General features: G+C 32.1%; 2 protein-coding genes and 1 long non-coding RNA gene across 4 annotated transcripts; 2 read left to right on the top strand and 1 right to left on the bottom strand.

Annotated features, from left to right (window-relative positions):
• Positions 1–1,329: 1,329 nt before the first annotated feature.
• LOC131947290 (nuclear transport factor 2) lies at positions 1,330–4,902 on the bottom strand. Its single transcript, XM_059308461.1, has 4 exons — positions 4,628–4,902; positions 2,823–2,894; positions 2,514–2,612; positions 1,330–2,373 (listed from the first exon to the last, which is right to left on the bottom strand). Exons 1-4 carry the CDS (start codon positions 4,727–4,729, stop codon positions 2,257–2,259), a joined length of 390 nt encoding a protein of 129 aa, XP_059164444.1. The 5' UTR covers positions 4,730–4,902; the 3' UTR covers positions 1,330–2,256.
• A 599-nt stretch (positions 4,903–5,501) lies between these two features.
• Positions 5,502–14,964, top strand: LOC131947274 (phosphatidylinositol glycan anchor biosynthesis class U protein). The gene is made up of 12 exons (XM_059308428.1): positions 5,502–5,651; positions 7,958–8,022; positions 8,159–8,227; positions 8,733–8,795; positions 9,537–9,640; positions 9,760–9,860; positions 10,005–10,102; positions 10,247–10,404; positions 10,504–10,647; positions 13,906–14,030; positions 14,410–14,552; positions 14,772–14,964. The coding sequence occupies exons 1-12, from the start codon at positions 5,519–5,521 to the stop codon at positions 14,883–14,885; spliced, it is 1,317 nt and encodes a 438-aa protein (XP_059164411.1). The 5' UTR covers positions 5,502–5,518; the 3' UTR covers positions 14,886–14,964.
• LOC131947275 (uncharacterized) lies at positions 10,950–13,612 on the top strand. 2 transcript variants are annotated; one of them, XR_009387856.1, is made up of 3 exons: positions 10,950–11,522; positions 11,866–12,090; positions 12,182–13,612. It is a non-coding gene; the product is annotated as an uncharacterized LOC131947275 (long non-coding RNA). The 2 variants fall into 2 exon arrangements; XR_009387857.1 differs by lacking the exon at positions 10,950–11,522 and adding an exon at positions 11,541–11,766.
• Positions 14,965–17,170: the final 2,206 nt, after the last annotated feature.

The following is a 17,170-nucleotide window of genomic DNA, read 5'->3' as shown; positions in this document are numbered from 1 at the left end:
GGCATTCAATTAAGTAGAATTTAATGTAAGATTGCATTGTCTTCATGTCTTGACCCACATGCCAACAAATCTGTCAGAAGTGCCCAAAATTTTGTTCGAGCATTTTGATTTATGACAACAGAGGAAGCAAGTTAATTAACAGCTTGTGATTGAAGAAATTAATAAAATTATTATACTGCTCTGGATGAGACAATTCCCAAATAATTTGAATAAGTCACACTTCCATTATAGCAATTTCACTTTATATTAGCTTGATTGCTAAACTTTTATGTCATTGAAAACAAACTATCACAGCATGTTAGTAACAATATTTTGTAAATCAACGATTATTCCAGAAAGTTCAGATTCTACTTACACATTTCATTTTTCACAAAAATGTCAGCTAATTCATTACATTTATTATAAACCTCCATCAGTATATTGTACATTATTCAATGTCACCTATTTTTTTTACTGGTGTTGGTAAGTTTGTTTCAAGTTGATCTCTAATGCCAAAACATGAACCATGCTTGTATGACACTATGGCCAATAGATATGAGGTATTTCTGTGACATTGATAGATGTCTATTACATACCAGAGTTAACCCAGGTACTCATTAGAATTTAATGGACTCTGGGAAGTCAGGCAGACTCAATCCTAGTGTAGCTAATTCCGAAATTTCAAGTTTGTAACAATGCAAACTTCTACAATATCCTTTACTGAGAGCATGGCAGTTTTAATATGGGTTTGATACACATATTAATGGGAATTGTCTAAGAGGGAATTACACGCATTTGTGATCACTGGTTACAATTGGCAGTGGAGTGTCATATTTTGTCTTATTCTCAAATTAGCATAACAAGTCCAATAATCAATAAAGAGTTATATTTGAAGGGAAATTTATAACTTTCAATAGTTTGTAGACTCACAATCACAACAACAAATAAAAAACATTTTCATAACTAATATTAGTTGCCTATTTAATTTTTTTTTATTAAACCTCAAGCACAAGAATTTTATTTACTAATGACATAATGTACAACCTTCAATAAACATGGTCATAAAGTGCAAAATGAAAGAATGAGCAATATGCGGGGGGGGATAAAAAAAAATCAACAACTGCAGAACAGATTATGACCAAAATCAACAGGAGGAGGTCACCTATTGAAAAAATGACATTTGGGTTAGGGCTGCGGTAAGTTGCAATACAATTTGAAAACGGTTAGGTTAAATGCTTTTGTATTTGTATGCTAGTTAATAAGAGTGGTTTGGTTACTTTTAGAACAGATAGGTTAATTATAATTTAGATATTTGTCTTTACAGAAATAGACTGGTTACTTTTTATATTAAAACATAGCCCTACACTGATTAAAAATGCTTGATTTAATTCTTGCACTGGTTATATACTGAAACACGACTAATAACCCCAGAAACAGGGGGAAAGGCAACTATTAAAATGTCTAAGTATGCAAAGTAATGTGGCCCATTTCAAAACAATAAAACAGCACAAAAACTAAAGAAGAAATGCATCCAACATAACCATCACAAGTTTTTTAAAACCAAGAAAGATATTTGCTAAGTACAAAAAAAAATTCTTTCCAAAATACTGAAGGACATGCAGTAATTAACAAAGTCTTTTGAACTATGTTAAAAAAAAAAAACTACACTTAACAATGCTAATTATGTTCCTTAATTGCAAAGTAAACAAATACCTTAATTACTGCACCTACTATTAAAACTCACATGGAAAAATTAAGATGTTTTTTAAAAATCAATAATCTGTGCCAATAAATTCAAAGCATTTAAACAGTTTCAAACCATACAAGCCCACACATTACACAGTAACAGTGAGGTTGTAATAAATTATTGAAAAAACTCCCATTCACCCCCCACAACTGTAAAGTCTGTGAAATCAACATTTCTAAGGTAAACAATCAGTTAGGTCATTCTGTTCTGAGTGTTTGTTTTTAACACAGTTGCTAAGAGAGTGTAATACTGCATTAACGAAAGGATCTTGTCTTAACTGTCTTACATTAAACTAGTTTGTGAACTTTAAACATAAACAAAGCTAAAATCTTAACAAGTCACCTAAAAAAAAATTTCTGCCTTTTAGTTTTAACTGACCTACTATTGTTTTGGAGAAATTCCTGCATAACATATCAGAACAAGTATTAAAAAACACATGCAGATAAGTATAAATATGGTAAGACAAATCATTTTACTTAATAAAAAAGGGCTCACTCTTTAGTTCTTAGGAAAATTATCTAAATGTGTCACTACATGTTGTGTATAACCAATCTAAAAATGTCATGAAAGATAAAAAAAGAATTATCTGCAGGCTTAAGGACAAAGGTTTGAGAAAATCCCATCACTTTATCATGCTCTGAATTGTTCTGGGGAAAAAAGCAAAAATAAAAATTAGGTTTAAAAAAAAATAATTGACACAAGTAATAAAAAAAAAACCCATCTTAGAATAAAATAATAAATGCAAATTGTACTGGTATAACAGTTTGTCTCCAAATTGTAAATTTACCTTCAGTTGACCTATGACATTGACCAGAACACCACCATCTATTGTTGGCTGGCAATCAATTGTTGTTATTTGTCTAAACATGTTATCTATTGGGATGTTCTAAAATAATAAAGTAGATAAAGAGGCATTAAATATTTTAAATTACTCACATTTATTTTGCCAATTGCAGTTAATTAAAAATGAATTTTGAATGTTAAAATAGAAATCTAATTAGGTAGGCCTAAGTAAATGAATTAATAATTTAATACAACTAACATTAAAATAGTGTCTTTAGTAGGCCTATCCAAATACACATGAAAATACGCTTACTTTCATCTTTTCTGCTATTGCATTTATACCATGAAATTGCTGTCCTTCAAATGTTAACAAGGCATTGGCAGGCTGTAATGAAAATGAAATAATTTACAAACAGGCTTATGCTAATGCTGTGCAGATTTCAATTAACACAAATATCTGAGATTCCATAATATGTTTTAAAAAGTTAAAAAACAAGCAGAATCTATATCTACATAGGTTCCTACATAAAACTGGGATATGTTTCCAGATCCTATGTAGATTAGACAACTGCATCAGAACATATTCATAAACTCTAAAAATAAAAATTAACACAAAAAAACCAACACTTCAATGGTTTAGCCTAATATTTAGGCTATTTAACATTTTTATTAGGTCTAAAAAATTTAGACTCCCTTTGGTCTCTGTTAAACCATTAGATAAGGATAAGACTAAGCCAAGCTAAGAGCCTATTTTTAACTTTTTCCATTGTATAAAAAATAGCACCTTTTATTTGAGTATAAAACCTTTAGGCCTACTCTACTTAATATTTAATTAACTACTAGATCTAGCACCTATCTAGATCTAGATAAAAAAAAAACATGAACTCTACTTCATCTGCCCAACAGATTGCTTGATCTACAGAGGAATCTTAATGTTTACAGGGGCCTAATAAAATTGAGTTATGTTTGTAAATGAGTTGAAAAAAGCTTTGAATTTGTTTCATTGTTTATTTGTTATTAGATCTTGTAGTATTTAGAATTGAAGCTTTCTTTCTTAATTACACATTGTATTAATTTCAAGCCTTTATGTAATTTCTTTTTAATTCAGTATTAGCCCAAATGTAAGGTATGCTTCAGAATTCAGATATTACCTATGGTTTTGTGGTTTTATATGTTTATAACATTTGTATTTATGTAATGACCTGATGAAGTTATCATGCAAACTGTTTTATTATATTATTTTAATAGGCCTGCAAGTTATAAGTACAAAAAATATTTGGCTTAGATCTAATCACTAGATCTAGGCCTAAGTTTAAGAAAAACTACCAAAAGGGTTTGAAATACTTAAATATAGTACTAAAAATAGCTATGTTTTGAAAAAAAAATACCTTAAAACTGGATACATTCAATTTAAAAGTCATATTAAAAACTCCATGATCTAAGTTTATTTCTAGATCTCTAGTAGGAATATAGATTTTGATGATTTTCCATCAGTATCAATGTACTATCTCAGCTATGTGCGAGGTCAGTACGAGTTAACAGGGGAAAGAAAAAAAATCGGATCTGCCGTACGGGGGTGGGTTTAGTGCGCAAATGCTCCTGACCGATTGCCAAAAGGTACAGAAATTCTAAAGATACATTTTAAAAGATAAATGGACGGCTGAACTGCAGGTATCAAAATATCTGTGGTATAGGCCTAAATAATAAAGCGCATCCGATCGCAATAATTTTTATATCAGCTTGTCGGCCATTCAGCGATCTATCACGTGTAGCAGATGCCAAACAGAGTTACCCGTATGCCGGTATTGCGCGAATGCTATTTTTAGCAACAGTGCCGAGACGCTGTTGAAAAGAAAACAACTAAAAAGTGGTCATTAAAAAGCGGGTCAGGGGAGGTAATTCAACTAGCTTTATGAGATTAGCTAAATCTAGAGACCTAGTCAAGTTCTAGCTAGAGGACTAGGGTAGTCTGTACTCTTGAACCTAGCTAGGTGCTATGCAGTAGATATGTGAGTATTCTTCAGAGTGTTCAGTTACATTCCCAATAGATCCTAGAGTTAGATTTCTAGATCTCTTAGATCTAAACTGGTCTAGATCTAGCTAGATCTTGAAACTTACGTGGTACATAACCGCGACTTGGCTTCGTGTATCTTTGTTATCGAACACAGCATAATATTGTTCAACAAACTGTTTACCAATTGTGTCAAAGTTTGGATTCATAATGTTTGTTTTTACTATATATCCAAGACGAAATGATTTTTTAAAGAAAAAAAACAGTAAATAGATCTAGATTTAATCTAGATAGTGACTAGAGGAAAAGTATTTTTAAAACAACTTTCCAGGCGAGAAATGGTACCGGAAATTCTCTCTCAAGGCCTACCCCTGGTAGGGTTTTTAAAAAATTTGAAGTTGAAAAAATGCCAGATTTTTTTACTGAACTTATTCTAACTGAATTTTTTTTTAAATGGAAAGAAAAAAAAATACTAAAAACCCAAGATATACATATATTTGATAGATCTAGATCTATATGGATAGAGTCAACTAATTTTATTTTCCTGTCTCTAGAGCATTTAACTTTTAAGAATATAATTATAAATGAATAAATTATTAGTATATGTGGCCAAGTATTTACTATTTAGTATTTATATAAAATAGGAATATATATATAGGCCTATATATATATATATATATATATATATATATATATATATATATATATATATATATATATATCATATTTGTAATAAAATGATTAAGATTTACGTCTAGCCTTGAGCCGAAAAACAAAAGTAATTTTAAAGTAAACATTACCGCAAACATGTCTAGAATCTAGATCTAGAATTGATAGGCCAACATTCTTTTTTTTAAAGACATTATTTTCATTTTTTGAACTGATTTAACTAAAAATAATGTTTAATTAATAATAATTATTTTCCTATTTTACCATAGCAATACGTTTGATAATTTTAGACAATCTTGTTTATTTCCCTTCCTCGGGCCTTTTTCAACATGGCTGCTGTTCGTTTATATTTCATAGCGCTTTTCGGCATTACTCTTCGGATAGCCTTAATGCAAACTGGGTTATCTGAATGGTTAAAGACCAGAAATGAAATCTCAACACCCGTTAATTCATGGGAAAGAGGTAGAAAATTAAATTTCATTCATTTTATGGTAAAACCTTAGTTCAGCGTCGTAAAAATTCCAACGAAGCTACTCATACTGCCACTCTCAGCGACTCAGTGGCAGTATCTTCTCATGAGTATCAGTTAATAATTATTTATAATTATTTATTAGGTATCAATCATGTAAAATGGAAGCTAAGATCTAGATTCTAGATACTAGATCTAATTTAGTAGTATCCTTACAAATTTAAAATCATTGGTAAACTAATGTCCGATGGGCTACTTTTAGACAAAATGCTCCACAGTGAAAAGTGAAAACACCTCTTACAATTACATAAATCTTTTTTAAATGCCATGATAATCAAATGAAAAAATGCAGTGGCACAACAACAATGTAACCCCAAGGTGGGCAAACTCCACCGGCCCTCCGGAGTCCTTGGGCACCAGAACTTATAAATTGAATAAATAGAGTATCTGGAGACTCGGGGTTTTTTTTTAAATTTTGTTTCATATTTTTTTAGAAGAAAAAGTACTCTTGATCGTACTGTTTCATCAATCCAAACCTATAATGATAAGGGATTCCATTCTGATTCTTCTTCTACTCCTACATTCAGCTGCGATTTATTTAGGTTGGACTGATGTTTTTCTGCTGTACATTTTCACCAGCTCATCAGCTTCCTTAATGAGCATATAATTTTACCTCCATGCCCTTTTGAAAATGTAACAGGACGAACTGTTGAACAAAAACAGCATCCGCTTCTTTATGGAAAGTCATAGAGACCAACCACATCTAAAGAGATCATATTGCTAGATCCGCTGGTTGTTTGCAGGCAGGATGACTCCTATTTTTTAGTGGCAGTGAACTGATTGTGTTCCTAGAATACCATGACTCCATAGTGTTAAGTGTTAAGATCATGAGAGCAACTCCATCCACATTGTATCTTTTGTGCTGTGACAGCACTGGAAAAGCTGGACAGCGATTTAATGAAGAGCAGGAAATGAAAACTTCTGGAGACAGCTGCTAATACAGTTAGTGAATGTTAGCCTGACTGATGGAGAATTTGTTGGTGGCCAGATCCTTGTACTTGTGGCTACATTGGTGAAGTGTTCGACCCTTGGATGCAGAATATGTTGAATTTATGTGTTAGTCTGACTAAGTTCTTGAGTGAGAAAGTTCAGAATGAGATCATTCTTCTATTACCAAATACACTAAGGTCCTTATTGGTAACTAGAATAATGTGCTCTCCCTTTTAACCTGTGATTGTTATATTAAAATACTGTGGAACAGCATACTGGGAAAACATATAGCCTGTTTACAATATATCAGGTTAATTTAGTTATAAGCAATAAAAAATTCAGGAGGATAAAATGTTTTTTGAATTATTATTTTTAGCATATATCAAAATATTTACTTTGACAAAAATAGAAATGTTATAAAACAAATTACAAATAGGCTTAACTATTTTATATAAAATTATAATATTTTATAACAAATTCTTTTATAAAATGGAATCCAAAACACATAATTCAATATGTGTACGAATCTGTATCAAATAGTGTAGTTATTTTCCCTACTGTTGTTCGCAATATTAAGAATAGAAATTGTAAACATTTATTTTGAAAGGATTAGACAATTCTTTGTTTTGTGTGTGTTGTATGTTGCTGTCTAGTGTCAGTGTTGTTTTTTACTTGTTTTGTGTGATTTTTAAAAAGAAATTTTAATATTATTACATTGCAGCAAAGGATGACTATAAATCAAGAATATATATATATATATATATATATATATATATATATATATATATATATATATATATATATATATATATATATATATATATAAATATGAATAATTGTGTGTGTGGGGCATATGAGGGGTGGTAGGTGCTAGTTGGAGTTTGATGATAGATATATGTTTGTATCTTTCATACGCTTTTTCAAAATACTATAGGTTTTTTTAATACAAGGAATAAAATCACTGTCATTTTGAAATGTTTTGCATGACTTTAAAGCCTCAAGGAGCAAAGGACAGCTGCTGCATGCCGAATAGATCTAAATGAAATTTAGTTTGATAACTTATTTTAGTGTTAAACTTGGGGAAGCACACATGAAGTTCCCACCTACATCCATATAACTTCACTGAATTATAATTTCTGTAAACCTACTGTATAGGGATGTTCGGCTCTAAAATGGCCAATGACACAGCAGCTTCAGTGAAATCTCCCACTGTGTATTTATTTTTATTTGCATTCATTTTCCTTAAAAGTTAGTAAACAAAAACAAAATTTATGTGAATAATAAAGATAAATAATAACATATTTTACAGTTGAAGAGGGATTTGCTTTGCAAAGTCAGTTTATTTCTCCATATTCTGGAGATGTGTTTCATGAGGTAGGTTATATTGTTTTAAAACCAGTCAATTCAATTTTATATTATGCTTTTTAGTTACAGTTAATGATTCTTGATTATTTTATAACTTTTTAGTTCTTATTCTATTTGAATTTTCTTATTACATTTTATTTTTAAGACACCATTAGCCCTGCGTGGTTTCAAACTTGCTCAGCACTTTCCATTTGGCGTCAAAGGATTTTTCATGGTAAACTTAATAGTTCAATTTTTTTTTAACTTGTATCTTATAAATTGTTTTAGTTGTGTTAACCAATTTTTCTTTTTTATTGTAATTTTTTTTAATTCCTCAAATATTTTCTTTCTTTTTTATATATGGGCCTAATTATAATGTACATATATTTTTATTGAGCATCAGCAATGGCAGTTGCACACATTAAACATTCTAGTGCTCATAGGTATTATGACGTAATAAATAATAAATGTGTTTTTTTTTAAATTAATAGTAACAATGAACTGTACTGGGATAAATGTTAAATGTGTTAATTTCTAAGGTTCATTGTATGGTTTTTAAAAATATTGTCTTTTTTGTTAATATTAAACTTCAAGTGAGCTTTAAGTCCTTGTTTTGTTTTTGAAACTTTTTTATGTTCTTTTCAAATATAAATTGAGTTACTTAGCCTGAAATTTATATTTTAGATCAAAAAAATATTTTTTATTTTAAATTTTTATAACTGCTTTCATTGTTTCCACAGATTATTGATATACTGACTATGGTTATTCTTTACAAGATATCATCTGTGTTTGGTCAATACTTGGTAATGTAGCGTAGTTAAATTAAGTTTTAAAATATTGTAAACATTTATTTTGAAAGGATTAGATAATTCTTTGTTTTGTGTGTGTTTCTTTTATGTTGCTGTCTAGTGTCAGTATTGTTTTTTACTTGTTTTGTGTGATTTTTATGTGTTTGGTCAATACTTGGTAATGTAGCGTCATTAAATTAAGTTTTAAAATATTTAAATAGCTAATCTAAGTCACAGAAGTAGGAAGTAATTAAGGTTAAGGTAATACTAATATTTTGTTAAATGTTGGTACTTGAATGGGATGTACAGCCACCAGCATTTCATTGCCTACAAGGTTAATATATTATCTAGATAATTTAATATCAAGTATTGGTACTTGAATGGGATGTACAGCCACCAGCATTTCATTCCCTACAAGGTTAATATATTATCTAGATAATTTAATATCAAGTATTGGTACTTGAATGGGATGTACAGCCACCAGCATTTCATTCCCTACAATATTAATATATTATCTAGATAATTTAATTTTTGTGAAAAGTAAAAATACCCACTAAAAACGTGTACTATCAGGTACTTCAATTTATAGTCTGTTTAAATATGTTCTTGCTAGGACTAAATTAACAGGGTAGGCCCTTCATTACATAACATTCCCCTATCCCCAAACTAACAGTGCAGCACTTACGTTTTGATAGTGTTTAAAATTATTGTTTACATTCCCTGAGTTTATGTTGTGCATCATTTCCATTGCTTCAGCTTTCAGAACAAGATAAAGAAAAAAAATCTTATTCACCCAAATCAAAAACTATTCAGCTAACACAAGAAGATGTGAACATGTTACCTACAATTGTTTTAGCTGTGTGAGTACCACACTTTCTTCATAGTGTTTGTAGTTTACCCATAAGTATAGAGATGTTGTCCATATTTTTCTATTAAGTTCAACATCTTTGTTTTTACTTATGACTTATCGCTATTTCAGATACGTTTTGAACCCATTTAGCATCATGACCACTTTAGCTTTGTCTACCACTGCCATCTCTAATCTGATGGTTCTGCTGGCATTTTATTATCTAATTCAAGGTACAATAACTTCACGGCAAATAAAAAAAATTTTTTTAATCTGTTTACTATAAAATGCTCTAATTAACTACAATCTCCATTTCAAATAATTTTTTAAAATGTATCATATTGATTATCATCTCAATTTTTTAAAACTACCTTTAGGAGAAAAGCTTCAGTGTCTATTCTTCCTAGCTTTTTCAACCTACCAGTCACTCTACCCTCTAGTTTTCATTGTACCAGCATCCCTTCACTTTTACACGGTTGGTAGCAGTTTTCTATACATTTCCTTTATTGTAGCTCATTGATTTTAAATACATATTGATGGCTTGATAAGAGCCCTTTTGATATCAGATTGCCCTAACAGAAATAATCAACTACAATGTTGTATTATTTTTTATTTTTAGCTTTCACAGCCCAAATTCTCTGATTACACTGGTAAGGCGGCAGTTGTAAGTTACTTCAAGACCAGCGGTGTGTTTTCTGTGTTCTTTGCTCTACTGATAGCAATCTCTTATCTCTTGGAAGGATCATGGCAGTTTTTATTGTCTACTTATGGTTTTATGTAAGTTGATTTTATTTCTTTGCATAGTATATATTTGACACCACTAATATATTGCAACTAAATTTAATACAACTTTTTGTTTTCTCAATCTGTATTTAGCCTAACAGTTCCTGATTTAACACCCAATAGTGGTGTGTTCTGGTATTTTTTCACTGAAATGTTTGAACACTTTCGAACATTTTTTGTATGTGTATTCCAACTCAACGCCTTTGTCTATACTGTTCCGCTTGCTGTTCGATTTCCGTAAGTATTTAAATTGTTTTGAATCAGTGGTATATATATATATATAATTCTCTTCTGGGAGACGCTAGAAAACAAGCTGTAAGCGCGCTCCCTACCACCCCCACCCCTACATGGTCTGGTGAGCTGTCGTTCACGCTAAATGTTTACAAGCAGAGCCAGGTTTAGTGATGACTATTAGGGGCAGATAATTTAGTTTGAAACTATTTTAAACGTAGGGTGGAGGGGGGGGTAACTAAGTGGAGTTTACTTTAACGGAGGGGGGGGGGAAGGAAGGGGGGTATCGTCCTTAAGGGGCTACAACACCGTACTCAGCTTGATTTTTTATTTTATTTTTATTTTTTTTTCGATTTTTTTTTATTTTTTATTTCTATACATTAACATCTTATTTACCTAATGCCGTTATCGTTTTAACTGTAAATTGACATTTTCATACATATTTGTGCATTTGAAGAAGGTGTGTGTGCCTGGAAAAATATAAATTTACGGAAAAATGGCCTCCATAAACATGCCTGTCGATTCTTAACTAAGCGACCTAGCATAGCAAGCCGTATATCAGAATGACCGGCTTGCAATTGCTCATTTAAATAACCTAAATACATTGACCTAGTTTTAAATACTAAAATAGAAATCGCGAGGTGAATGCATGATGGAAATAAGAAAAGCTGTATTCCCATTGGTTACCAGGCGAAGCCATGTTGTAAGTTACTAAAATTAGCTCATGTCAAGGCGACATATGACCGAAATGTAAGCGGTTGCCGAGATACCGGCTATTATTTTGCTCAGCGCATGACTTCCTTTACTCGACATCTGCGAACCTGAGTGCTTCTTTTTTATCAAATAAGTGCACATTTTTTGTTTGTTGGCTTCTTTTTACGGTAAGATTTGATTTAATTACTATTTTACTGAAATTATTTTCTAAAATATAGTTATTAATTGTATTTTCATCAATAAACTTGGACTATTATTCCTTATCGATAATGAGTCGTTCTATATCTAGATCTCGAATCTAGATCTATTCTAGATCTAGAACTAGATTTAGATCTAGATTGGAGATTCTAAATCTAAAACCTAGATCAAGATCTAGAAGTAGAATTTAGATTCTAGTCCAGATCTATATAGGTAAATATGAGTCTATAAATACAAACAATAGTTTATAATAGAATAATAGATAGATCTAGAAATAACAATATGCCTTATTATTTTTAAATATTTTTACAGTCAATGCCTGAAGTCTCAAAGCTAGTGCTGCCAAGCTTGCTAGGGTTGATGCACATCACTTGGGACTGCACAGATGCACTAGATGCACCTACAGTACCTGCATCTCAGTGCACATGCATCGGTTGCAGCTACACTACTTCCACCAACCATCGCAAAGAAAATTTAGTGCTTCTGCAGTCTAATCGCCGTAATGCACTGAGTGGATAGATTGGAAGTCTTACGCAGGTATTAGGATTTGTCAAACTTGTTTGAATTCTTGAAATCACTCTGATAGCTAGAATGTATAGATCAGTATATTGTCTCAATCTCATTTCAGCAGCTGAAAAAATCTCCAGACCTACTTCAAGAAGGCAGTTTCAAGTAAGACTGGCAGTACAGGGAACTGAGGTGGAAAGTTGGAGCTCCTTCTAATCATGTCCCTTTGACAGATGAAAGGACACACACCAGGATTGACAGACAGGGAAAACCTCCTGGTGCTTCTGGCAAATGTGTCATGGTACATAATTCAACACCGCTATCTCACAAAGGTTCATCATTCATCTTAGAACATGTTGCCAAAGCTGTCCAAAATGTTTATTAGCAACTGACGACAAATGCCATATTGAGCAGTTGCATGATAGATTCAACCCAAATGAAAGTCTTTCTGCATGCATCTAGGCATATGGCCCCAATCATGGGATTACATGACAGTTAGTAATACTGAAAGATGGCTGTTATTTCACCCATAGCCCAACAGAAACTAGTTCAGGCTGAAGGCAGATCATCATATTTTTCTTCGGCTTTCTAAATAGAGAATGATTAGGCCTACTGTAACTATTTTGTTTTTGTAATGTTAGTAATATGCAAATGTTTTCAGAGTTGTATACTGTACCTCTATGTAGCTATTTTGTAAGCTAATTCAATTTTTTTGTAAATTTTACTTGACCTGTTTTGAAGTTTTTTGTTCAGGGGTACATTTATAAAACCTGATTTACAAGAATAATTACTCCTTAATTTCAGAAACCAAATGATAATAGTAATTTCTGTACATACTAAAACTATTTAATATGCTTTTACTAGGATATTATTTGATTTAAAAGCTTTTATTAATTTTTAAAATATTTTTGATAACTCTTATTTACAATTTATTTTTAGGGGGTGCACCTCATTAAACCTAATTACCAAGACTAATTATTGCTTGATTTGATTGAAACTTTGATTATAGTATCTTGTATACATTGCTTAAACTATATGATAAGCTTTTGATAAGATATAAAGAGTGTTTAACAGTTTTTTTTCATTTTCAAACACGTTTTCCCCTTTTTCTCACAATTTTGTTTTTTTACCAGTTTTAAAACTTAAAAATTATGATCTCAAATACTGTCTATTAGATTTCAATGAAATTTGTACAGTAGAAACACAACATAATTACTGTTAGAGTAATAGAGACTTTTTTAGGTTATCTTGAGTAGTTTTGTTTTTAGAGAATTTCAAAGTTGATTTCATGGTTAATATTTTAATCTAAAAACAAAAAATTTGTAACTTCAACATTTTGTCATATATTCAAAAAGTCTCTCTATTCTCCTGTTAGGAATCCTCTCCTTTATTTAAATTAGAAGTTTTAAGTCAATACATTAAATGGTTATTGAGTTAAACAGATTGAAGCATGATATGTCTAAATCATTTATTTCTGTATTTTTTAATCGGCTAACGCTGAAGACACATTCACATTGGTCTAAAAGTATATAAAATATCTTTATAACTGCAATACATGTGTTTGTTTTCTTAAAAAAAAATTTTTTGTAAATTTTTGTATGTACGGTGTAGTGCCCCCTTAACGAGCTACTTATAGTGTTTTAAAGAAATATTTTCAGTGGCAGCGTTGGTACTGTCGAATTCACAAATTATGAATTACTGAAAAGTAGAAAAAAACAACTAAATAGCGGCGTATGATATGCCGCGGGTCGGCTCGTATTTTATAAGAATTAAAAATTTTTTTTTACTTGTATTTAGTTTTATTAATGTTCAAGTAAAATAGCATGTTTTCTCTTAACTCCCCAGACACAAACCATATTTCCTCATGTATATTCTGTTGTTCTTGACCTCAATTTTCAAGTCCTACCCAAGCTATGCTGATGCTGCTTTGTACTTTAGCTTGCTTCCTCTGTGGAGACATGTCTTTTCATGTAAGTCACTGTCATCTTCCTTACTAATAGACATTTCTTTACTGACCAAAATACTAGTGGTTTTTCAAATTAAAATGAGGTATTTTACCTATAAAACTCTTCTACAGACATTTCAAAACTTTCCACATTACTGTATGCATTACAATGTGAAATAAGTAAATAAAATGAAATCAAAGAGCCATAGTAAAAAAAAAATTCTTCTCTTTTGTTGTTTTGTTTACTGTTTTTAAAATGATTGCAGATTTTTTAATACTTTATTTTAACAAATTGTGATGCAAATGAACAATGAAATGAGATGTGACTTGACTGAACATTTCCACAAATGGCGAGACAGTAGCATGTCTGCTATTTATCATGACAAAAAACTTTTTTTAAACAGATTTGAGGAACTCACTTGTTGTTGGGGGCATGTACATCTGCTGTATTGTTCTATCTCCAATTCTGTACCATCTGTGGATTTTTGCTGGTAGCGCTAATGCTAATTTCTACTTTGCCATCACCCTTACCTACTCTACAGCTCAGGCATGTATTTTTTAACTTAAGACTTTTAAGGGGGGAATTCATCATTAGATATGTTTAAAAAGATCAATAATTATAAAAAGTACATGGTCAGATACAGCTAGCCCTCAGAAATTAATTATCATTCAGTGTAATTTTAGTAATGTTAGACCTACAATTCTTACGGTATAGTGATCTTGAAATTGAATATAATTTTTAAAAATAAAACTTTTTGATCAACAGATATTTTTAGTCTCAGACCTGTTGTATGCTTACTTAAGAAGAGAATACGATCTATACCATGGAACAGAACACAAAAACGCTGATGGAACAAAAGCTGTTATTATTTTAGAATAATTTCATTGGTAATTTATTTTGTACAATGCATTATTTCAATTGTTCATTAAAATAAATTTGATATTTTTACTTACATAAATCTGTTATTGTTTGAAAATCTGTGTGCAGCTTTGCTCATGATTTAGTACATAAATGTACAGACATCTGATTTGAAAAAGTGTTGTATAAAAACTACCACTACAGAAAGAAATAAGCAGACAACTACAAGAAAAACATTGGTTGAAATTCAAAAGGAAGAATTTAAACAAAAATGGTGTCATATAGATTGCTACCCTAAAAAATGTTAAAACTTTTTTTGTGCAAATAACTTTTGTGGTTGGTTCCCAGAAAATGTGCTATAAATTAATTAAAGTAATACACTTTAATTGTGTTATGTCATGGAAAAATGTTATATGCTACTGTGTACATATTGCCATTCGTTGCTTATGTCTACAAATCTTTAATTTAATTTAAAAAATGCCCTTGTGCACTTTTTGTTTGCAGTTTTCCGTTGCATATTTTCTGGTAACCTTAGTGGGTACAGACCTCCACAATTTATGATAGTGATGGGTCAGACAAGCACATTCTATTCATGTGGTCCATAACTGATCGTGTTCACACCGTCTTAAAGCACTTCTAAATATACATCAACCCTATTGACTGAAAAAGTATTCAACTGTGCAGATCAAATATTCATCAACTCTAGGACTGAAAAAGTATTGAACAGTGAAAATAGAAACCATTTGAAAACTGATATACATCCTGGAAGAGTTTGTGAACATTCTCACAAACCCACTTCACAGCATGTCTTACCACTCGGGACAACTTACAAAGGTGCATAGTGGAGTAGGACCAGCGGCGTAGCGAGGTCGGGTGTCACCCGGTGCGGCACTTAATGGTGTCACACCCCAGAGGCGTAGCAACCCTTCCCGGGGACAAACTTTCAAGTTTTCGATTTGCACCCCCCTCAAACTTTTGATTTGCACCCCCTACCTCGAGTTTTTCTCTATATATTTTGCTATTTTTTGCATTGGTGTCACCCCCCCAAAATGGTGTCACCCGGTGCGGTCCGCACCCCCCGCCCCCCCTCGCTACGCCCCTGAGTAGGACAGTGGGTTTTGCGAATGTAGTCACAATTTCTATTCCTTCTTACCATAGACAGGATTGTTAAGACTACAAATTTCTATTATTTCTTACCATAGACAGGATTATAAAGACAACTGTTTACACACTCTTGCTAGAGACGTGGAAATGAAGATCACAATTTTTACACCCTGTGCAAAATAATGTTAATAAAAACCTTTACCAAATGGTGTAACAAATTACCAATGCCAAATGATGCTGTAAAAGGCATCTCAAGCTCCTGCCCCAGACGGTTGTGCCTTATGTTACAACCTAGTCATAAAAACGTTACAAAAGCAATCACAGAAAACTGGTCAGATACCAACGGAAACAAACCTAAACCTTGACATGGACATGATTTTTTTGCTAGCCACGAGCCTGTTACAGTCAGATCCTTACTATGGAACATAAATAGATTAGATGATTTTAAACGCCTATGACGTTCAGATTAGAATCCACCCACCCGCTCCGACTTTGTTATTTTACTGATAGGATAGCGATACATGAATCCGTGGTATTTATTTCTCATAAATGTAGTGATCCAGGCAAGATGTAAAGCAATCAAGTAAAAGTATCTGATCTCTCACGTTGAAGTCGAGAGAATCGTACAAAGAACTAGTCGATTCATTTCTTAACAAACTGGGCAGTGAAATCGTACATTACGCGTTAATACAATTGGTTTCTATTCCAAGTGTTAAACGATTTATCTACTCTCCGTTCCGGTGTGTATCCTTCCCATTTACCTTAGCGAAAAAGCGTTTTCATGCACAAACTTTTTCTTATTTGACTGTTACATAATGCTTTTTATAATGCAAAAAAGTGACGTCACACCATCTGACCCCCCCTCCCCCTCATCACACACCGTCACAAAATTACGCACCCCCTCCCCCCTACGAGTGTGACGTAATTTATGGACGACCCCTCATAATTCAAAACTGCAGCTTAAAATGAGCTTTTAATTTTTTTTTCCTACCCTTATTGGCACCCCCCCCCCCCCCCCAGCTACGCCTCTGGGCGCCGATACGTATCATTTCGCTTTTTCGCACTGTTACTATGCCTTCGTACTATAAATATCATCGGTCGCGGCCTCAAGCTCAATCGCCCGCTTTGAAAAAATCCTATCGCATACCATGTGAGTAGTCCCCCCCCCCCCCTAAATCAGAAGGTTATCCGACGCGTGAGCT

The sequence above is a fragment of the Physella acuta genome, unplaced genomic scaffold (assembly GCF_028476545.2).
Source record: "Physella acuta isolate Inbredline_101_S28 unplaced genomic scaffold, ASM2847654v3 ptg000591l, whole genome shotgun sequence".
Classification (NCBI taxonomy): Eukaryota; Metazoa; Mollusca; class Gastropoda; family Physidae; genus Physella; species Physella acuta.
The sequence above is the reverse complement of the archived record's forward strand: the minus strand, read 5'-3'. Positions and strand labels throughout refer to the sequence as shown.

Bases quoted from the DNA above. Each gene is read 5' to 3' on its own strand.
- LOC131947290 (XM_059308461.1), bottom strand. From the start codon at position 4,729: ATGAATCCAAACTTTGACACAATTGGTAAACAGTTTGTTGAACAATAT. The intron at 2,895-4,627 runs GTAAGTTTCAAG...TTTTCATTACAG, and splicing joins AAGTCGCGGTTATGTACCAC to CCTGCCAATGCCTTGTTAAC. The intron at 2,374-2,513 runs GTAAATTTACAA...TTTTTTCCCCAG, and splicing joins ATGTCATAGGTCAACTGAAG to AACAATTCAGAGCATGATAA.
- LOC131947274 (XM_059308428.1), top strand. From the start codon at position 5,519: ATGGCTGCTGTTCGTTTATATTTCATAGCGCTTTTCGGCATTACTCTT. The intron at 5,652-7,957 runs GTAGAAAATTAA...CATATTTTACAG, and splicing joins CGTTAATTCATGGGAAAGAG to TTGAAGAGGGATTTGCTTTG. The intron at 8,228-8,732 runs GTAAACTTAATA...TTGTTTCCACAG, and splicing joins GCGTCAAAGGATTTTTCATG to ATTATTGATATACTGACTAT.